The 23,105-nt window shown below is 41.2% G+C and overlaps 1 protein-coding gene and 1 long non-coding RNA gene across 14 annotated transcripts in view; one reads left to right on the top strand and one right to left on the bottom strand.

The window, feature by feature from the left end:
• Rpl36-ps12 (ribosomal protein L36, pseudogene) overlaps window positions 1–2,796 on the top strand; it is a 43,856-nt gene extending 41,060 nt beyond the window's left edge. For all 5 annotated transcript variants that reach the window (XR_010060775.1, XR_010060774.1, XR_010060772.1 and 2 more), the window contains one exon: window positions 198–2,796. This is a non-coding gene — a long non-coding RNA (ribosomal protein L36, pseudogene). The remainder of the gene's footprint in view (window positions 1–197) is intronic.
• Window positions 1–23,105, bottom strand: part of Ankrd62l (ankyrin repeat domain 62 like) — an 87,857-nt gene that overhangs the window by 35,457 nt on the left and 29,295 nt on the right. For 4 of the 9 annotated variants that reach the window (XM_017590207.3, XM_017590212.3, XM_017590214.3 and 1 more), the window contains 9 exons: window positions 20,090–20,129; window positions 11,569–11,642; window positions 10,090–10,129; window positions 9,559–9,632; window positions 7,877–7,949; window positions 5,976–6,004; window positions 5,808–5,880; window positions 2,634–2,707; window positions 170–330 (listed from right to left, as the gene is read on the bottom strand). In XM_017590207.3, coding sequence (XP_017445696.1) covers window positions 170–330; window positions 2,634–2,707; window positions 5,808–5,880; window positions 5,976–6,004; window positions 7,877–7,949; window positions 9,559–9,632; window positions 10,090–10,129; window positions 11,569–11,642; window positions 20,090–20,129 — 638 coding nt within the window. The remainder of the gene's footprint in view (window positions 1–169; window positions 331–2,633; window positions 2,708–5,807; window positions 5,881–5,975; window positions 6,005–7,876; window positions 7,950–9,558; window positions 9,633–10,089; window positions 10,130–11,568; window positions 11,643–20,089; window positions 20,130–23,105) is intronic. The other 5 variants (XM_017590208.3, XM_063279581.1, XM_063279597.1 and 2 more) reach the window with 3 other exon arrangements.

The raw sequence follows: 23,105 nt of genomic DNA, 5'->3' as shown, positions 1-23,105 counted from the left end.
ATTCTTCAGGCAAAATGCTTACCAATGTGATTAGAAAAATTATATATTTTAATGTTTTTAAAATCACAGGATGCCTAGGTATCTCAATTAGAAGTATAGCTTGTTAATCACGCATATTAACCTAAATTAGAATTTTTATAGGAGAAAAATAATAGCAGCACATTCTGACCCATCCTGTTCTTCGCTGTCCACACTAGGAGACTGCCGGGCTCTGGGATGTCCGTTTTCCCTCGTTAGAGGTGATCCGATGTCACCGTGGTCAAGAGCTGCAGCACACAGGGCCTCCGGTGCACCCCACCCACTCCATTCCTGCGTCCTTTCTTCTTCAACCTTTAATGAAAGTTTGAGACAAAGGATAACTGCTAACTTTTCGACGATCAACACTAGTTGTTTTCTTTGGTTTTATCACCCAACTCTTTAGTTTCCGGCAGTGGAATAGGAGTGCCGAGTGGATAGTCTGGGATTCTGGAAGACAAGCGCCTCTCCGGCAACAGGAGTAACGATCGATCGATCGCATCAGCCTTTCTGCCTTCTCTGAACCATAGCTGCTCCAAGAAGGCTTCAAAGCGATTCACTCAATGGTCTTAAGGGCAGGGCCTGTTTTGTGTATAAATGCCTTTTTTATTTTAATTAATTAATTAATTAACTTTTGATTCAGCTTTTGGTTTTATTACCCTTCCCAGTTTTAGTCCAGGCAGATGATCAACTTTCCAAGGGCTAACTACAGCACCCCTCCCCTCCACTCTCAGGCATCAGATGACCCTTTCAGATTTCTCCACAATCCCATCTTCAAAAAAGATTTTTCTTTTACCTTGTTCATTTAACAATGGCCAATTTGTCGCCTCTCAGCAAAGTGTAGGTTCCGTATGTGGCTGTCCGCTCTTGCTTACTGGCCTTCCCCAGCATGTGGCATAATTGAGTACTTTGTTATTGTTACTAATTGGTAAGACCCTATAAGCCAGTTCATGCAGGTTAAGATTTGAAGGAGCTATAAGGGGAAATGATCAGCCTTATTGGAAGGGAAGTGGTTCGAAGGCACCACCTAGGCAAATGTCAATGCTTTTAAAAATAAAATACGTAAGAGCCAGGAGCAAACGTGTTTATGAGCATCAGAATCAAAGGCTTATTTCATTATGCATGTGAACCGTCTAAGCAGAAGGACTGGAGACATGGCTCAGTGGTTAAGAGCACTTGCAGACGAGAGTGTGTGTTTTCTAGCACTCATAAGCGTGACCTCCAGGGGATCTGATGCCCTCTGCTGGCCTCTGTAAGTACTTATCTAATGGTTTATCTTCCCAAAACCATCATCATAAATCCCTTTCCACCAAGTTTTGCAAATCCCGCATTGGATCCTGTATTTAGTCAGTCCCTATAAAAATAACAGGACTGGGAAAAACTTGTCCCTTTCTCCCCTGTTGTGGTGCACATTTTCTGCATATTTCAATTTTTGCTGCTGGGTAGATCTGAGGTATAGATTTAATGCTATCAGAAGTTAAATTATATCTCAATCATTACAGCCTTCTGTGTGGGACCAGGCATCAGCCAGAAAGCATGAGGAATGCTTACATTCTGCTTATGGCTGGATGTACAACTATCTTTTGCATTCACATCTAAACAATTGACCCAGAATTCCTCAGCACTGATCACCTGACTCACAAGGTCTGCATGGAGCTGGGATAGAACAGCAGCTCCTGGGAGCGTCTGTCTCGTCCATTTCCTCATTTGCATTCCTTGGCCCTACATCTAGTCTTTGCTGTTCCTTTGCTGGAGAGATGGAAGTTGGTTATGTTCCCTGCCTGTGGGATCAGCTGAAGCTGAATTTTAGCTTTTCTCTGGACTGCCTTTCTGGCATTTAGTATCTACATTCATACGGTTGACTGCGAATCTATCCTTGCCTTCAGGTGCCAAGTAATTCTTTCTGCCATGAGGTATGGAGCTCTACCCTGCCTCTTCTGACGAACCTTCACCATCAGCGCTTCTTCAGGTGGATGGTGCAATGTATTTTATTACCCAACATTAAAAAGATTATTTTTTATTATTTATTTTTGTATAGAAAAGTATGTCTGTGTGTGGGTGTGTTATGTGCACATGAGTGTGGACCCTAAGAAGTTTAAGGAAGGGCGTCAGATGTCAGGAGCTAGCGTTACAGGTGGTTTTGAGCGGCCTGATGTTGGACGCTCGGAACTAAACTGAGGTGGGTTCTCTGGGAGAGCAATATGTGCTCTTAAGCACTGAGCTAGGTCTCCATGCCCAACCTAACCTTTTGATACCAAAATATATAATAGAGTTCAACAAGTTTGGGTCAGGTAAGCTACCTGATACTGTTGTTGGATCAATGAGAGAAACAATCACAGAAAGTGTGACTTTTACAAAGATATTTAATGCCTGATGGGTGGGAAGAAGCATGAGCTGCCACTACTTTTGAACGCATCCCTTGCTTTGCATTCCTCTGCACAAACTAATGCACCCCAGACCTTAGCTTTTTCCTTCGGGATCAATCGCTGAGGGTTTGGTTAGGGAGCATTCAAGTTATGTGAAAAGCCGGCATCCCAAGAGTCTGCAGACTTTATCAAGCATCATGAAATCAGAGAAGACAGTGTCAGTCATCAACTGAAGCGCGACTCACTACACACCTGAGGCTGGCAGTCTTCATTTCTGGAGAGCTCTTCGTGCTTTTCCTCTGAAGTCAATTCTAAACCTGGTTCTGCTGAGAAATGTGTATGTATGATTTAAGTTAATTACTTAAAACAGTCAAGGCAATAGGTGTTATAAAAATTGATAGACAATAATAACTGACAAAGTATTTTTTTCTCATTTTCCAAATTAAGGATTTTTAGCTGAATGTTACTTCGGTAGGCAATGCTCCCTATTATCCCAAAATTGGGAAATAATTCTAGTTAATTTTAACAGTTTTGGAGGACACTAGATTCCACAAGCTCTCTACATGAAGAAACTTAATCTTAAAAGAGTTAAAATATGATACAAAAATACAAGCTGACATTAAACCTTGTTCTTTACTGTGACAATAGCTTATAACCAGCCTAAGCAAAATGCTCACAATACTTCCAACACTTGGTTCCTTTCACACGTTCTCTAGTGAACAAACACCCTGTTCTTGCATCTGATATGTTTTTGTCTAGTATTCAAAAATGTTTCTTTTAAGTTTGGCATGGACTATAAAGGTAAGCTGAACATGGCTCCTCCTTTGGCGACCGAGTCAGGTTCATATTGCTGTGATGAATGCCTAGAGCACCTTGGGGAGTAAAGGGTTTACTTTTTCTCACAGCTCACCGTCCATTAGTGAGGAAGTCCAGATAGAAACTCAAGGCAAGGGTCCTGCAGGCAGGAGCTGACACAGAAGCCACGGAAGACGCTGTTTACTGGCTTCCTCAGCCTGCTTTTTTATAGAACCCAGGACCACTTGCCCAGGGGTGGTGCCACCCACAGTGGGCGGGGCTCTCCAATGTCAATCATTAATCAGGAAAATGACCTATAGGTTCGCCTATAGACCAGCCTGGTGGAGGCATTTTCTCAGTTGAGGGTCCGTCCTCCTAGATGGCTCTAACTGTGCCCAGTTGGCAAAAACTAATGAGCACATCTAGATTAAGAATTGCTTCTTTCCGGGTTGGGCATTTAGCTCAGTTGTAGCTCAGTTTAGCTCAAGGCCCTGGGTTCAAAAAGAAAAAAAAAAAGGTTTCTTTCTTTGTAGCTGTCTCAGTTCCTTATCAATTCTTTATGGCATCTTTACCATTTGAACCAAATTAGAGGAAACCGTAGATCATCTTTGTATAAGATTATTTAACTCAATAATGATTGAGTTCCTGTGAGCTGCTAGGTATGACCATTTAAAGATATGTAAATTCAAAGTGGGAGGCAGCTTTCCTAGAGTCAGTCCTGAGGTGAGGGAAGAGTGGGTGATCCACAGGGGGGAGGTGAGGGGGAAGAGTGGGTGATCCACAGTGGGTAAAGAGTGGGTGATCCACAGGGGGGAGGTGAGGGAGAAGAGTGGGTGATCCACAGTGGGTAAAGAGTGGGTGATCCACAGGGGGGAGGTGAGGGGGAAGAGTGGGTGATCCACAGTGGGTAAAGAGTGGGTGATCCACAGGGGGGAGGTGAGGGGAAGAGTGGGTGATCCACAGGGGGGCAGGTAAGGGGAAGAGTGGGTGATCCATAGGAGGGAGGTGAGGGGAAGATTGGTTTATCCACCGGGGGCAGGTGAGGGGAAGAGTGAGTGATTCACAGTGGGGAGGTGAGGGGAAAAGTGGGTGATCCACAGGGGGAGGGAAGAGTGGGTGATCCACAGGGGGGCAGGTGAGGGTAGAAGGTAGGGGCCTGGGAGACAGCAGCAAAGAACCCCCACACAGTCCATCTAAAGTCCAGGGAACATAGAAGAGAGTGCCACCAGCAGATTAGTAATGCCAGGTACCAGACAAATGGGTCAAGACCGGAGATGGGCTGTTAAGGGCAGACAGCTTATGAATGCTTGCGTGTAACTCTTAGCTCTTGGACATTAATGTTTCAGAGAGTGTCCTGTGATAATGCTGGAGTTAAAGAAAGGTCACCCCAATGCCCTCAAGGGAGGAGGTCGTGGGCACATGAGTCAGTGAGGGTGTGGAAGGGATCGGTGGAAACTCAGATGATGCAGACATGGACTGAGGGAAAGGTCCCAGAGGCATTTAGCATATAACATTAGCAATGTCCCATCAGGAAATGGATCTTATCAGATGGATCAAGAGGAATCTGGAACTCTGGAACTGTGAATTAGGCTGAGGGCAGGTGAGATGTGAGGTTCACTAAACTGGTGGTGGCTGGGGGTGCTTTCTGCTTTCCCTTTTCATGTGTTCAGGACTTCAGTGTTTTGGTAAAACATGTTCTGAGGTCTACTGAGATCATACATGTAGATACGTGTGGCTGGGGATATGGTCCAGAGGCATAATGTATGCTCAGCTCCATGTTTATTTTCAAGCATTAAAAAAAATAAAAGCAAATAAGTCACTTTTGTACTCAAGTAACTTTAGGGTTATTTTTTCTATTGACTGCTCTAAAAGGTAAACTTGTCTAAACTATTACATGTACAGGGAAAATGTTTTATTTTATTATATGGAAATTTCATTATATAAGACTGTGACTGGTGTTTAAAGGTCCCTGATTAATGTATACATAGAGTACCTTAATGCAGTACACCAGTGGAGTGGGTGTCCTTGTAGATTCACAACAATTTTTATGTTCATGTGTGTGTGCAGGCACATGCATTTGTATGTGCACATGTGTTTGTGTATGTGCATGTGTATGTGTGTGTGGTATATGTGTGTGGTGATGTGTGTGTGTGCACGTGTGAATGTGTGTGTGTGTGTGTGTGTGTGTGTGTGTGTAGACAGTTTCTGTTTCCATGTTTAGACTCCAAATAGTCTAGTGAACACCTTGCCTCAGCCTACCAGCTGGAAAAATGGGTGTGTATAATTACCCCTGCTCCTATTCTCCAGGAAGCATTTCTATAGTTTGGAGAAGTTGAATTTCATAGCTACGCTTTCTGACTCCCTGAAAATGCAAAGATTGCAAACTGAAAACATTATTAAGAGACTAGAATATGTAAGTTGAAGTAGCTGAGTTAAAGCTTACATTTCAAAACAATTTTTTCTTGTGCTTGTAAAAGCCTCTTTCAAACATGGATTTTAAAAAGGACATTTGAGACATTTATATCAAATCCTTCTACTACATTTTTGAGAAAAAAGAATTAGGGACAAGAAGAGAGATCTTTTTCAACCAGTTTAATACATTTCTCTGCAAAATTTATTTTAAATGTTTACCTGGTGTGAATGCCTGCAAATCCCCGACTCCTTTTGTTTCATTAGGGACAGATTCTTCCCCTTTTCTGTTATGCTGGATGAGATTTGAAACAAGATGGTTAATACATATTGCCTGTCTAATGTTATACACATACGTAGTAATTCAAGATGAAAGGTAAGTGTTATTACCAGCCAGTGAAGATATTTCTCTGGGTTTTCTAAAATGCAAAGGGAGACATGCAATTACATTTAAATGCAACAATGCCATACATGCATTCATGCATTCTTATGACAAAACTAGACCTGAATGCATACCTTTGGGAAGGACTATTCTAGGTTTTTATCTTTTTCAAATTTGCAGAACATATATATATAATATAATTATATCTATATATAAACACACCTATATCTATATATCTAAATCTCTTTCTCTGTCTCTCTATATATCTACATATCTATATCTATATCTATATCTATCTATATCTATACCTATATATATCTTTAAAAAAGGAACATAGGTTCAATAAAATGTGCAGGTGCCAATTCACAAGTGAGATTGTGCTTCCAGTAACCACAGCCAAGAGGAGGGGATATGTAAACCAGGGTAACTGTGGTGACTGATACAGACTGCTGATCTCTAATCAGAACAAATCATGTCCCTCAGACAAGAAATGCCCAAGGTGACTGTGGAATACGATAGCATGTATCTCTAATGCACATGGATCATGTATTTGAGTATACCACATATATTCTCCTATTTGTCCTGTAATTTAGAGGACAAGAGGCTTTATGTTACTTCAGGGTAAGATAGAATTCATTTCAGATGAAAGAAGAGCTTCTGAATTGGTTCCTTTCTTCGTGTCTGTATTCACCACAGCCTGCACAAAGTTCCTTGATCCATTCTGTGCAAGACAGTGTTTAAACCATAAGCAAGAAATAACACATGGTGTTTTAACACTGAAATAAACTTCTAGAATGGGAAAAGACACCAATTTCCCCCAAGTATATATTAATAACCTTTTATACTTTTAAAAATAATTGTAGTATTTAATAAAAGTAACAGGCATAATGTGAACAACTTCATATTGTCTTTTGTATACAAAATCACTATGGTTTAACATGCCATAAAACTCCTTAAGCGTTTTATCTAATGATCAAATTTGTTCTTTGGCGATTTTATACATGTCCAGAATTAGTTCTAACTTAACGCATCCTACCTCCTCTCACCCCTGGAGACAACCCCCGGTGGCTAGTCAACGCTGTTTATAAGGAATTTTTATGAGACAAGTATCAATGAAAATAAGTTATCTTTTAGAAGACCAGTCAATGCTTGAGTGTTCAGAATAAATTTTATAAATAATTAACGGCAGCAAACCTCCAGCTTTGAGGACTGATATCTGAGGTAAGAAGAGTGAGTGGCTGAGATAGACCCTCCCGACCCCAGCGTTCTTTGGAGCTGCTACCATAGTGAACCATCTCATGTTAGTCATCTCAGCCTCATCACCACCTCCAAAATCACCCCAAAAACATGGCTCCTTTGTGCTTTGTTCCCCTGAAAACTACTTGTCCATGTCAAGACAATTCTCTACGTCTGTAGGCTTGGTCATCTCCTAAAACATTTTAAAGGCATTATTATCATTACTTCCTGTCTACTGAGTGTAGATTTTACAATTATAATATTGATCTGCTACCTTATGAAGAATATATATACTTAGGTATATATACACATATTACACGAATGCATACAGAAATTTGTGCACACACACACACACACACACACACACTTACACACACACCCAATCCTCCTATTCCTCTGGTTTTATAATATCTTGAACAGGAAGTAATAATTCATTTAGGAATCCTTCAATTGAATCCATTGCTAAAAATCAGAGAACACACACACACAGACACAGACACACACAGACACACACAGACACAGACACACACACACACACTTATTATCATGTCATTTCTCCACATACTTTCTGTCCATTCAGCAGCAAACAGCCCTTGGTTATTAGTGCACACTTGTGGTCATGTTTAAGAAAACACTGTCAGATCAAATGACATTTTAATGACACTGTTCTTACCTACTGCCTGCCCATTTACTAGTAATAGTCCATCAACACCAATGCGAATAAGTGGGAGATTCTCAGAGACACTCTGTAAAAATTGACATCAACAATGGGTTGATAGAGAACTTTCTGAACAGATAAATGCTGTTCCCAAAAGTATTTAACATAAAAACAAGACCCTTACATTGAGAAACAAAGCATTTTTAATAGACAATATTAATGCTCACTAGACCAATAGTCTTTTGTCTTCAGTGGCTCCTGACTGCCATAAACCCTGTTACATAGGAAACACTAATGGCTGTGCAGGCTGCCACAGAGCTAACTTCAGTGACTGAACTCTACCTCCATTCCTCACCTCAAACCAGAGGAGATATGTATTTATATATAATATATATTCTATATGTTATATAGAATATACATATGTTTTATAAAACATGAATATATTTATAATATATGCATTATAATAAACTATATATACAAATATTAACATATGTTTATGACATTTATTTATAAATAACAGAAAATAAAAATATATTTACACATAAATAATATATTCACATAGCATATCTATAATATAAATAAGAATATAATATAATCAATAATATAAATAAATACTAATATATAAATATAAATAAAAATGTATTCCTGGCTGTCCTGGTTCTAGCTCTGTAGACCAGGCTGGTCTTGAGCTCAGAGATCTACCGTATCTGCCTCTCGAATGCTGGGATTTAAGGCATGCAGTGCCATTGTTCTGCCTGAGGACATATTCTTTAAAGTACACTTGCTATAGAACAGTCTGAAACACTAAAATCTTCCCACGTATTCATCTCATGGCATGATGAGATGCTTTTGGAGTATGTCATGGGCACAAAAAGCACATTGTAAAAGCTCCTTCATTTAGCTGAACAAGAGCTTTCAAAGTATTTCTGTAGGGAAAATTGATAAATATATATTACCCAACTTTATCTCAATTGAGATATGACAATTAAAAAATATCAAGACTTAGATAAAAGGTGGCATTTTCTCTTCTATGTATTACAAGGCAAAGATCGAGTGGCATAATCATACGGCAACTGGTAGTCCAAGCTTATTTAAGGCACAGTGGCGAGCAGATTGGATACACTGTTTTGTACAGAATGATCTTAAATTAGGGCAGAATTGCATACAGCTGTTGGGATGGGTGGCTGAATACTCAGGTGGTGGTCCCATGATCCTCCCCACCCCTTCTGAGGAGGAATGATAACAATTCCAGATGTGATCCTCTGGGAGCAGGTACAGCAGAACCCCTGAAGAGAGTGGCAGTCTGGCTTAGAGGATAGTTCTGTACAACAGGTCTAAAGCCTTTTTTCCTGACCATTAGGACTTTTACGCAGGGATGCATTCAACAGAATCACTCGGCCATGGTATAGCCAGTGGATGCCTTCAGTTCTACTTTACGGTTCAGAGCCAAGCTGAGTCCTTAGCACTGTCAGACTGGGCATTTGCTCTACACTCACAGCCTCATTACACGAATCCCGTGATGTAACGGACTCGAATCTACCCTTCATTAAAGAACCACCCCATGATGCTGTGGAGAATGCCAGGAAAAACATGCGGGGTTGTTCTTGGTAAGCATGACAGAAGTGAGAAAGTCACCCCCTTCAGCGCTAAATTCCTTTAACAATCATTAAAGACAATACAACAGCAAGAGACCATACCTCAGAATCCCAAGATGATTCGTCCTCATCCTCTTTTCCTGTCACTACTGTGCACATGTCTGTAAAGGGGAGTTCTAGACATGTGAGATAGAACGTACATTACTATGGATCTCAGACATGCATGAAAGTCTTGAACCAATTGTTCATATTTCTGTGAAACAGAGGTCATAAGAAAAAATAATCTCAGTGACTTGTGATGGTCACTAAAGAAGTGCGGACCAAAAGAGAGCGATTAAATGGGGCAGGGTCATTTGGATCTACACACTTTTGTCCTTTTGTACTTGCCGTATTTTTTTCTTTATAGTTCTGAGATTGCATCCTGAGGTACCCCCCAGGATGTACTGGGTGCATACAAACTTTCTGCCTCAAGCCTTTTACTTCCTGGGATTATGAGTGTTTGATTCACTACCTTGTCTTACAATTTCACGGAAGCTTAGAAATTCTTCACGGATACTGGTTCATTTTACTTACTGCTTTTACATCCTCTCCCACTGTTCCACAGAGTGTGGGTGGTGCTTCTGTGAAACCTACCTTGCTCTTTTTCTCTAGTCCTTGGTGCTGTCACAGCTTCCTATTAAAAGCAAAAGGAGAAAGGACCTCATGAAACCCATTTGTTCACTTATCAAAATAAAGCAGTTGTTAGGACCTCAGCTATTTACTGTCTTGCCGAGCATACCCTGGTGAAGCTGAGAATAGAAGACAGAGTCTGTGCTCTATTCAAGCTGTAAAAAAAATGAGAAGAGAAATGAGTCACCCATTACTCCTACAGCTGAATTGAAGGGAGAGTCTGTTCTACCTGTAAAGGAAATGCTACAAGCACAGAGAGGTACATCGGAGCCAGGGAAAGCACCGGGAACTGTGACGGTCATTCTAGGCTGGGGCAGCAGGACCAAAGGATGGGTGTTCATCACAAGGCAAATGAGGGGTTTTTGCTTGTCTCTTTTTGTTCTTCTTGAAGACAGGCTCTCAATGTGTAGTCTTCACTGGCTTGGGACTTGCTATGTACACCAGGCTAGCCTCAAACTCAGAAATTCTGTCTCTGCCTTCTGTATGCTGGAATTATAGGTGTGCCTGACTTACACTACAAAGGACATTTTTGATTTTATGATAGTTGTATCTGTTTCTCTCTCTTTAAAAACATTTGTCATTCATTTGATGTCTGCCAAAGTTAACATGTAAAGCAAAAAAAAAAAAAACCCAACTTGTTATAATCGTGTAAAATGATTTCTCTGATCCACTTTCCACCGAAAATGGAGATAGAGAGACAACTCCTGAGTTTTAGTTAGGATGTTTATAGTGAATTAAATACTGAATGACTAAATGAACGATACATATGTTTCCGTTAAGATGATAAAAAATCTGTAAAAAGCAACTAGTTCTGTAAACTGAGCACTGGGGTCTCCTAACATCAGGTACAAATGCAAGGTTCTGGAGTGATGATTTACCAGCATCTCACACAGTGGCCTTGCTTATAGGCACATGGCTGCAACCATAGTAACAGGGCCCAGCTTTTAATCTTACCTTCCTCACCTGTGAGAAGTTACACAGAGGCATCCAGAGAGAATCGTTTTCAATTATAACAAAGTCTAGCTATAAGTTACTGTATAATTGGAGGCATAGTTAAGCTTTGTAATTTGTAGTGTCTCCTGCTCTAGGGAATGGCAGAGCCTACGTCCTCATGAAGACGAACAGACCTGGTCAAACTCAGCGCGTCACAGAGAAAAGGGAAACAAACCAAAGAGATATGATAGTGGAAGGGGGGCTTGTTGGGAGGGGGAGTTTGGTGGTTGGAAAGGTGTAAGGGCCGGGCAAGTGTGACCAGAATGTATTATCTACAGGTATGAATTGTGAGAGCATAAATTAATATTACTAAAAATAAATACTAGATGTGAAATTATGGCATAATGATTCTGCAAGCTTATTAGAAAACTTTTCTCTTTGGTCTATGCTAATTTATGGAAGGAAAAGGAACAGTATTTAATGAGGATAGTAATGGGAGTTATTACATACCTGAGGCTGGTCGTCTCCTCTGTCATCCAGTCTCCTTGGTTCCTCCACTGACGTCACTCCTCCATCTGGCTCTGCTGACAAATGCACATGTGTGATGAGAGCATGCGACCTAGAACTATTCTGTAAGGTAACGAGACATTATAAAACAGAAAGCAAACTTCCTGTGTTTACTGGGAGTCCCAAACCCGCGGATCCCGGCCCACAGCAGCTCCAAACCCCATGGGAGAGAGACCTCACCGCCTGGTCAGGTGGGCACTCCTGAGGCTGCAGAACGGAAGAGACGACCAACACTGCCCACCCCTGCCCACATCCCTGGCCCAAGAGGAAACTGTATACGGCCTCTGGGTTCCCGTGGGGGAGGGCCCAGGAGCAGCAGGACCCCTGCGCCTGAGACACTGCTGGAACCTGAAGGGACAGACCAGATAAACAGTTCTCTGCACCCAAATCCCATGGGAGGGAGAGCTAAACCTACAGAGAGGCAGACACGCCTGGGAAACCAGAAGAGACTGCACTCTGCACACATCTCTGACGCCAGAGGAAAACACCAAACGCCACCTGGAACCCTGGTGCACGGAAGCTCCCGGAAAGGGCGGCGCAGATCTTCCTGGTTGCTGCCCTCATGGAGAGCTCATAAGCAACACCCCACGAGCAAACTTGAGCCTCGGGACGACAGGTAAGACCAACTTTTCTGCTGCAAGTGACCTGCCTGGTGAACACCAGACACAGGCCCACAGGAACAGCTGAAGACCTGTAGATAGGAAAAACTACACGCCTGAAAGCAGAACACTCTGTCCCATAACTGGCTGAAAGAAAACAGGAAAACAGGTCTACAGCACTCCTGACACACAGGCTTATAGGACAGTCTGGCCACTGTTAGAAATAGCAGAACAAAGTACCACTAGAGATAATCTGATGGCGAGAGGCAAGCGCAGGAACCCAAGCAAGAGAAACCAAGACTACATGGCATCATTGGAGCCCAATTCTCCCACCAAAGCAAACACGGAATATCCAAACACACCAGAAAAGCAAGATCTAGTTTCAAAATCATATTTGATCATGATGCTGGAGGACTTCAAGAAAGACGTGAAGAAATCCCTTAGAGAAAGACAGGAAAACATTAATAAACAAGTAGAAGCCTACAGAGAGGAATCGCAAAAATCCCTGAAAGAATTCCAGGAAATCATAAATAAACAAGTAGAAGCCCATAGAGAGGAGTCACAAAAATCCCTGAAAGAATTCCAGGAAATCATAAATAAACAAGTAGAAGCCCATAGAGAGGAGTCACAAAAATCCCTGAAAGAATTCCAGGAAAACACAGTCAAACAGTTGAAGGAATTAAAAATGGAAATAGAAGCAATCAAGAAAGAACACATGGAAACAACCCTGGATATAGAAAACCAAAAGAAGAGACAAGGAGCTGTAGATACGAGCTTCACCAACAGAATACAAGAGATGGAAGAGAGAATCTCAGGAGCAGAAGATTCCATAGAAATCATTGACTCAACTGTCAAAGATAATGTAAAACGGAAAAAGCTACTGGTCCAAAACATACAGGAAATCCAGGACTCAATGAGAAGATCAAACCTAAGGATAATAGGTATAGAAGAGAGTGAAGACTCCCAGCTCAAAGGACCAGTAAATATCTTCAACAAAATCATAGAAGAAAACTTCCCTAACCTAAAAAAAGAGATACCCATAGACATACAAGAAGCCTACAGAACTCCAAATAGATTGGACAAGAAAAAAAACACCTCCCGTCACATAATAGTCAAAACACCAAACGCACAAAATAAAGAAAGAATATTAAAAGCAGTAAGGGAAAAGGTCAAGTAACATATAAAGGCAGACCTATCAGAATTACACCAGACTTTTCTCCAGAAACTATGAAAGCCAGAAGATCATGGACAGATGTCGTACAGATCCTAAGAGAACACAAATGCCAGCCCAGGCTACTGTATCCTGCAAAACTCTCAATTAACATAGATGGAGAAACCAAGATATTCCATGACAAAACCAAATTTACACAATATCGTTCTACAAACCCAGCACTACAAAGGATAATAAATGGTAAAGCCCAACATAAGGAGGCAAGCTATACCCTAGAAGAAGTAAGAAACTAATTGTCTTGGCAACAAAACAAAGAGAAGAAAAGCACACAAACATAACCTCACATCCAAATATGAATATAACAGGAAACAATAATCACTATTCCTTAATATCTCTCAATATCAATGGCCTCAACTCCCCAATAAAAAGACAGAGATTAACAAACTGGATACGCAACGAGGACCCTGCATTCTGCTGCCTACAGGAAACACACCTCAGAGACAAAGACAGACACTACCTCAGAGTGAAAGGCTGGAAAACAACTTTCCAAGCAAATGGTCAGAAGAAGCAAGCTGGAGTAGCCATTCTAATATCAAATAAAATCAATTTTCAACTAAAAGTCATCAAAAAAGATAAGGAAGGACACTTCATATTCATCAAAGGAAAAATCCACCAAGATGAAATCTCAACCCTAAATATCTATGCCCCAAATACAAGGGCACCTACATACGTAAAAGAAACCTTACTAAAGCTCAAAACACACATTGCACCTCACACAATAATAGTGGGAGATTTCAACACCCCACTCTCATCAATGGACAGATCAGGGAAACAGAAATTAAACAGAGACATAGACAGACCACCCCACTCTCATCAATGGACAGATCAGGGAAACAGAAATTAAACAGAGACATAGACAGACTAAGAGAAGTCATGAGCCAAATGGACTTAACAGATATTTATAGAACATTCTATCCTAAAGCAAAAGGATATACCTTCTTCTCAGCTCCTCATGGTACTTTCTCCAAAATTGACCATATAATTGGTCAAAAAACGGGCCTCAACAGGTACAGAAAGATAGAAATAATCCCATGTGTGCTATCGGACCACCACGGCATAAAACTGGTCTTCAATAACAATAAGGGAAGAATGCCCACATATACGTGGAAATTGAACAATGCTCTACTCAATGATAACCTGGTCAAGGAAGAAATAAAGAAAGAAATTAAAGACTTTTTAGAATTTAATGAAAATGAAGGTACAACATACCCAAACTTATGGGACACAATGAAAGCTGTGCTAAGAGGAAAACTCATAGCGCTGAGTGCCTGCAGAAAGAAACAGGAAAGAGCATATGTCAGCAGCTTGACAGCACACCTAAAAGCTCTAGAACAAAAAGAAGCAAATACACCCAGGAGGAGTAGAAGGCAGGAAATAATCAAACTCAGAGCTGAAATCAACCAAGTAGAAACAAAAAGGACCATAGAAAGAATCAACAGAACCAAAAGTTGGTTCTTTGAGAAAATCAACAAGATAGATAAACCCTTAGCCAGACTAATGAGAGGACACAGAGAGTGTATCCAAATTAACAAAATCAGAAATGAAAAGGGGGACATAACTACAGATTCAGAGGAAATTCAAAAAAATCATCAGATCTTACTATAAAAGCCTATATTCAACAAAACTTGAAAATCTGCAGGAAATGGACAATTTCCTAGACAGATACCAGGTACCGAAGTTAAATCAGAAACAGATAAACCAGTTAAACAACCCCATAACTCCTGACGAAATAGAAGCAGTCATTAAAGGTCTCCCAACCAAAAAGAGCCCAGGTCCAGACGGGTTTAGTGCAGAATTCTATCAGACCTTCATAGAAGACCTCATACCAATATTATCCAAACTATTCCACAAAATTGAAACAGATGGAGCACTACCGAATTCCTTCTATGAAGCCACAATTACTCTTATACCTAAACCACACAAAGACCCAACAAAGAAAGAGAACTTCAGACCAATTTCCCTTATGAATATCGACGCAAAAATACTCAATAAAATTCTGGCAAACCGAATCCAAGAGCACATCAAAACAATCATCCACCATGATCAAGTAGGCTTCATCCCAGGCATGCAGGGATGGTTTAATATACGGAAAACCATCAACGTGATCCATTATATAAACAAACTGAAAGAACAAAACCACATGGTCATCTCATTAGATGCTGAGAAAGCATTTGACAAAATTCAACACCCCTTCATGATAAAAGTCCTGGAAAGAATAGGAATTCAAGGCCCATACCTAAACATAGTAAAAGCCATATACAGCAAACCAGTTGCTAACATTAAACTAAATGGAGAGAAACTTGAAGCAATCCCACTAAAATCAGGGACTAGACAAGGCTGCCCACTCTCTCCCTACTTATTCAATATAGTTTTTGAAGTTCTAGCCAGAGCAATCAGACAAAAGGAGATCAAGGGGATACAGATTGGAAAAGAAGAAGTCAAAATATCACTATTTGCAGATGATATGATAGTATATTTAAGTGATCCCAAAAGTTCCACCAGAGAACTACTAAAGCTGATAAACAACTTCAGCAAAGTGGCTGGGTATAAAATTAACTCAAATAAATCAGTAGCCTTCCTCTACACAAAAGAGAAACAAGCTGAGAAAGAAATTAGGGAAACGACACCCTTCATAATAGACCCAAACAATATAAAGTACCTCGGTGTGACTTTAACCAAGCAAGTAAAAGATTTGTACAATAAGAACTTCAAGACACTGAAGAAAGAAATTGAAGAAGTCCTCAGAAGATGGAAAGATCTCCCATGCTCATGGATTGGCAGGATTAATATAGTAAAAATGGCCATTTTACCAAAAGCGATCTACAGATTCAATGCAATCCCCATCAAAATACCAATCCAATTCTTCAAAGAGTTAGACAGAACAATTTGCAAATTCATCTGGAATAACAAAAATCCCAGGATAGCTAAAACTATCCTCAACAATAAAAGGACTTTAGGGGGAATCACTATCCCTGAACTCAAGCAGTATTACAGAGCAATAGTGATAAAAACTGCATGGTATTGGTACAGAGACAGACAGATAGACCAATGCAACAGAATTGAAGACCCAGAAATGAACCCACTCACCTATGGACACTTGCTTTTTGACAAAGGAGCCAAAACCATCCAATGGAAAAAAGATAGCATTTTCAGCAAATGGTGCTGGTTCAACTGGAGGGCAACATGTAGAAGAATGCAGATCGATCCATGCTTATCACCCTGTACAAAGCTTAAATCCAAGTGGATCAAGGACCTCCACATCAAACCAGACACACTCAAACTAATAGAAGAAAAACTAGGGAAGCATCTGGAACACATGGGCGCTGGAAAAAATTTCCTGAACAAAACACCAATGGCTTATGCTCTAAGATCAAGAATCGACAAATGGGATCTCATAAAACTGCAAAGCTTCTGTAAGGCAAAGGACACTGTTGTTAGGACAAAACGGCAACCAACAGATTGGGAAAAGATCTTTACCAATCCTACAACAGATAGAGGCCTTATATCCAAAATATACAAAGAACTCAAGAAGTTAGACCACAGGGAGACAAATAACCCTATTAAAAATGGGGTTCAGAGCTAAACAAAGAATTCACAGCTGAGGAATGCCGAATGGCTGAGAAACACCTAAAGAAATGTTCAACATCTTTAGTCATAAGGGAAATGCAAATCAAAACAACCCTGAGATTTCACCTCACACCAGTGCGATTGGCTAAGATCAAAAACTCAGGTGACAGCAGATGCTGGCGAGGTTGTGGAGAAAGAGGAACACTCCTCCATTGTTGGTGGGATTGCAGACTGGTAAAACCATTCTGGAAATCAGTCTGGAGGTTCCTCAGAAAATTGGACATTGAACTTACCTGAGGACCCAGCTATACCTCTCTTGGGCATATACCCAAAAGATGCCCCAACATATAAAAAAGACACATGCTCCACTATATTCATAGCAGCCTTATTTATAATAGGCAGAAGCTGGAAAGAACCCAGATGCCCTTCAACAGAGGAATGGATACAGAAAATGTGGTACATCTACACAATGGAATATTACTCAGCTATCAAAAACAACGACTTTATGAAATTCGTAGGCAAATGGTCGGAACTGGAAAATATCATCGTGAGTGAGGTAACCCAATCACAGAAAAACACACATGGTATGCACTCATTGATAAGTGGCTATTAGCCCAAATGCTTGAATTACCCTAGATGCCTAGAACAAATGAAACTCAAAACGGATGATCAAAATGTGAATGCTTCACTCCTTCTTTAAAAGGGGAACAAGAATACCCTTGGCAGGGAATAGAGAGGCAAAGATTAAAAGAGACACAGAAGGAACACCCATTCAGAGCCTGCCCCACATGTGGCCCATGCATATACAGCCATCCAATTAGACAAGATGGATGAAGCAAAGAAGTGCAGGCCGACAGGAGCTGGATGTAGATCTCTCCCAAGAGACACAGCCAGAATACAGCAAATACAGAGGCGTATGCCAGCAGCAAACCACTGAATTGAGAATAGGACCCCCGTTGAAGGAATCAGAGAAAGAACTGGAAGAGCTTAAAGGGGCTCGAGACCCCATATGAACAACAATGCCAACCAACCAGAGCTTCCAGGGACTAAGCCACTACCTAAAGACTATACATGGACTGACCCTGGACTCTGACCCCATAGGTAGCAATGAACATCCTAGTAAGAGCACCAGTGGAAGGGGAAGCACTGGGTCCTGCTAAGACTGAACCCCCAGTGAACTAGATTGTTGGGGGGAGAGCGGCAATGGGGGGGAGGGTTGGGAGGGGAACACCCATAAAGAAGGGGAGGAGGGAGGGGGATGTTTGCCCGGAAACCAGGAAAGGGAATAACACTCGAAATGTATATAAGAAATACTCAAGTTAATAAAAAAAAATACTTAATTCCAGCACAGATGACATACTGCATTTGAGAAAAGCAAATCATAGAAATAAGATCCTCAGAAATAAGAATCAATAAGTTTAATTTTTCTTCTTGTTCATCCTCTTAGTTTTAAGTCCTAGAAGCTGTAGATTTGCAAACACAGCAGAAGCTCAGTTGAGCATGACAAAAATCAAGTAGGGTATGTGTTACACTCCTGCAATCCTAGCACTTGGCATTCAGAAGCAAAGAAATGGGGAGCTCAAGACTATCTTGGGCTACACAGTATGGCCATGGAAAAAAGTTACACACACACACACACACACACACACACACACACACACACACACACACAGACACACACACACACACACACACACACACACTCAGACAGACACTCACACCTAACCAAGCCTTTTCTTTTAGCCTTCGGAGTTTAGGCATTTTGAGTCCAACAGCTGGTAAGGCTTTATAAGCTACATTATATTTCTCAGCAAAAGAACCGGTCTTATTTCATCCTGTAGTTTTAATTCTTCCATATACAAATAGTATACAAAACACAAAAGTACATAAAATAAACTTTTTCCTAGGAATAATAATATTGAATAGCCCTCTGAACTTTAGGGGATTCTGAATCTGAATAAATAAAAATGCAAGTTTCTATGATATTTGTATAATGAATATATATTGAAAATATATTGAATAAAACTTCTCAAATATGTAAAAAAAACCAAAAAAACAAAAAAAAATAAAACAGAAAGCCGCAAACAAGGACAATTTTCCTTTTCTCTTCGTGAGTGGAACATTTTATTTTAATATTAATTTTAGCTAATTCTGTAAATATATTTAAAGAAAAATATTTCTAATCGTTCAAATGTTTCATAATCCCTTTGGAGACACAATGGACAGCATTCAGCATCAAGAAGACTCTTCCACAAGAAGGTGGCAGATTAGAAGCTGCCTCGGTGTGCTGCAGTGAAGGGAAGAGTCAGGGTGAGTAAGGACAGACTTTCCAGTGAAGAGGCAGAAAGAGCATTGGGAAATCACAAAGAGGGTGCCAGAGGGCAGCGTGCTGAGAGGACACAGACATATGTGAGTCTACATACTTTGTCTTTATTTTAAATTTTTATCTTTTTTGTTTGCTTGTTGTTTGCCTTTTTGCTGTGAGACTGAAGCTGCTGTGCACTCCAGGCTATCCTGAGCAGCTGTGTGCTCCAGGCTATCCTGAGCTGCTGTGTACTCCAGGCTATCCTGAGCTGCTGTGTGCTCCAGGCTATCCTGAGCTGCTGTGTACTCCAGGCTATCCTGAGCTGCTGTGTACTCCAGGCTATCCTGAGCTGCTGTGTACTCCAGGCTATCCTGAGCTGCTGTGTGCTCCAGGCTATCCTGAGCTGCTGTGTGCTCCAGGCTATCCTGAGCTGCTGTGTGCTCCAGGCTATCCTGAGCTGCTGTGTACTCCAGGCCATCCTGAGCTGCTGTGTGCTCCAGGCTATCCTGAGCTGCTGTGTGCTCCAGGCTATCCTGAGCTGCTGTGTACTCCAGGCTATCCTGAGCTGCTGTGTACTTCTACTTCATCCTTTTAATTTCTGACATTGCAAGAGTTCTTTACCTTGCCCCTTTGACTGTCTTAAAAACTGCATTCTAGCTTAGCAGACCTCCCTAGACTTTTGCTGGATTTATTTTGATTGCTTTGATGCCCTCTTAGCACGAGGCAGAGTGAGATTACTCTGGGTGGTTTCTGAAATACTACCTTGTTCTTCTGTTCCATTTCCTGGCTCTGTCAGTTCTTCCTATTAAAAACGAGAAAAAGAGAAACACGACTGAAAACATCTGTTTGCCCACTCACTGGCTAAAATGAGTCATTAAGACAACAAACATTTGCTGTGCTTGTCAAATAACGGCACAATCATGGCTCAAGCTGTAAGTAGCAGATGAGATTCTTCTCTTCATCCAAGAGAGTGGAGCTACGTTTAACAGTTGAGAATGGAAGTGAACCATCATCCATTGTTCCTACAGTTGAAATGTGTATAGTGAGGAGCACATAGAAAGGTCAGCTCTGGACTGAGGAGAGCTGGCTCAGCCATTAAGAACTCTGGCAGCTCTTCCAGAAGACCCAGGTTCAATCCCTAGCACCACATGGCAGATCACAACTGTCAGCAGCTCCCGTTCAAGGGATCTGACACACTCATAAAGACATCACATGCCAGCAAAATACCAATGTACATGACATAAAAATAAATACATCATTTAAGATGTTAAAAAGAAAGAAAAGCCATTTTACTACACACACAGGGAGATAGGCCAAAGCAAAGAAGGCAAAGGGAGTTATGAAAACAATTCTGGGCCAGAGGAGCACGAGCAGAAGGACAACGGGGCATAGAAGCAAGGCAAACAGGGACCATGAGTGTAACTGGGACCTACGGAACAAACAGCTAAGCCTTAACCATCATAGACGAGACATTAGGGAGCTCATCTTTGCAGCCGTGTAGACACACAGGAGGGTAACACATGGAGAAGGGGCGGGGTATTTATTCTGTCATTGGTATAAAGACATATCCCACTAATAAGGCGTGAAAAGCAGTCATCCAGCACAAAATGAAGTTGCTTGTAAGTAAGAATGTAGGTTATGTCAGAGAGAAGGGAATCTAAAAGGAGTCAGAGAGGACCAGGGTCAATGTCTCTCCCTGTAACTTCTTAAATTAAGGCAGCCAGGCACTTGGAAGACAGATCAGAATAAAACTGTGAAGTGTAGACCCTGAAGATCTTACTCAAGAAAAGCCTTTGGATTTTAGGAAAAGAATTATTAACCACATATAGTTAGATGCTGTCTTGATCTGAATAGGAATGGCTTCCACAGGCTTATGTATTTGAATGTTTGATTATTAGGGAAAGGTGTTACTTGACAGAGATTAGGGGGTGTAGCCTTGTTGGAGTAGATGTGCCCTTGCCGGAGGAAGTGTGTTGTTGGGTTGGGCTTTGGGGTGTTAAAGGCCCAAGCCAGGGTCAATCTCTCTCTCTTACTGCTACCCGTGGATTCAGATACAGAACTCTCAGCTCCTTCTCAAGCACCACACCAGGTTGCATGACACCATGCTCCCTGCCATGCTGATAATAAACTAAACTCCTAAAACTCTAAGCAAGCCCCCAATTAGATGTTTTCCTTATAAGAATTGCCATGGTCATCATGTCTCTTCACAGCAACAAAACACTAACACAGATGCTTTTATAAATGAAACGAATGATAGGAACCAGTCAAGAATGCAGACATTTCCACACTGGAAAGAAGAAGGGTGAGATTAAGGAGTCCCTACGCTCCTCACAGATGCCAATTTTGTAAGCTGAATAAACCGTCAATGTATTGGCAAAGTGTTTTTGTACATTGTGTAGATTTTACCCTGGTATTATTTCAGACGTTGCTTTCTCTATCCTGTTATCTGGTTTCAATCTGGGCATGTGTTTGTTATGTTTATACCTTGAATCTCCTGTCTCTAGCTTATATAAACAGTGCTCCCCTTTCATTCTCTGTCTTGTTATTAAAAGCCAACAAGCCAATACAGAGCTTTAGAGAGAATAAGGTGGGACTTCCCATTCTGGGATGGGTGGAGAAACAGACAGGAAGGAAGGAGGGGAGCCGTGAGGAGAGAGGTTGAAGAAGCATCAGGAGAGGATAGCTGGAGCAAGAAAGGATGGGAAAACACGCAAGTAATATGGGGATGTGGTCAGGGAGGAAGCCTGACTTGCTTGGAGGTTTAGCATGGAATAATAATCGCTCAGTATTTGACTCAAGGCAATTTTAATAAATCTTAGTGTCATTGTGTAGTTATTTGGGGAGTTAGTTGGTTAAGGAATAACTGCTGTCATACTAATTTTATGAATCTATATTAATGTAGTATTCATTTTACAGTCATGTGTTACTAGATACAGTATTTATTTATTTAGAACTGTTATAATTTATATTAGTAATTAAAATACATTATTGCAAACCAAAAAAATCCATAAGCTGCAGGAAGACTCCATGGTTCAATTAGGTTCCAACAGTTTCAATTTAAATTGTGGGTGAGGCTTGTGTCGAGTGCGTCTTGTTCCAAGCGCTCAGCACTCAGAGGAGAACACTTGAACTGAGATATTTCAGGCCTCACTGGGCAACACAGCAAGGGCTCATGACATTTCAGTTGAAGAGAAGGATTAGTTTCCCAGTGGCAAAGGTCAAATCTAGAGCCTTGCACATGAAGGCAGGTGCTCTGACAGTGACTACATCCCCCGCAGCTTGCTGTTGTGAAATAAGATTTCACTATGTAGCTCAGGCTGGTTTTGAACTGGCGATCCTCCTGCCTTGACTATAGACAGGTGGCACTTTTCTGGGCTGAAGCAAACCACTGAACTGAGAACGGGACCCCTTTTGGGGGAATTAGAGGAAGGATTGAAAGAGTTGAAGGAGCTTGCAACCCCATAAGAACAACATTGGCAACCAACCAGAGCTTCCAGGGACTAAACCACTACCCAAAGACTATACATGAACTGACCCAGGGTTCTAACATAGGTAGCAGAGAATAGCCTTGTTGGGGCACCAGTGGAAGGGGAAGCCCTTAGTCCTGCCAATGTTGGAGCCCAAGTGTAGGGGATTGTTGGGTGGGACAGTAAGGGGGGTGGATGGGGTGGGGAACACCCTTATAGAAGGGGAGGGGGAGAGGTTAAGGGGCTGATGAACAGGAAACTGGGAAAGGGAATAACATTTGAAATGTACATAAAATAACCAATTTAATAAA

This window comes from Rattus norvegicus, chromosome 1, assembly GCF_036323735.1.
Source record: "Rattus norvegicus strain BN/NHsdMcwi chromosome 1, GRCr8, whole genome shotgun sequence".
In the NCBI taxonomy this organism is placed as follows: Eukaryota; Metazoa; Chordata; class Mammalia; order Rodentia; family Muridae; genus Rattus; species Rattus norvegicus.
The sequence above is the reverse complement of the archived record's forward strand: the minus strand, read 5'-3'. Positions and strand labels throughout refer to the sequence as shown.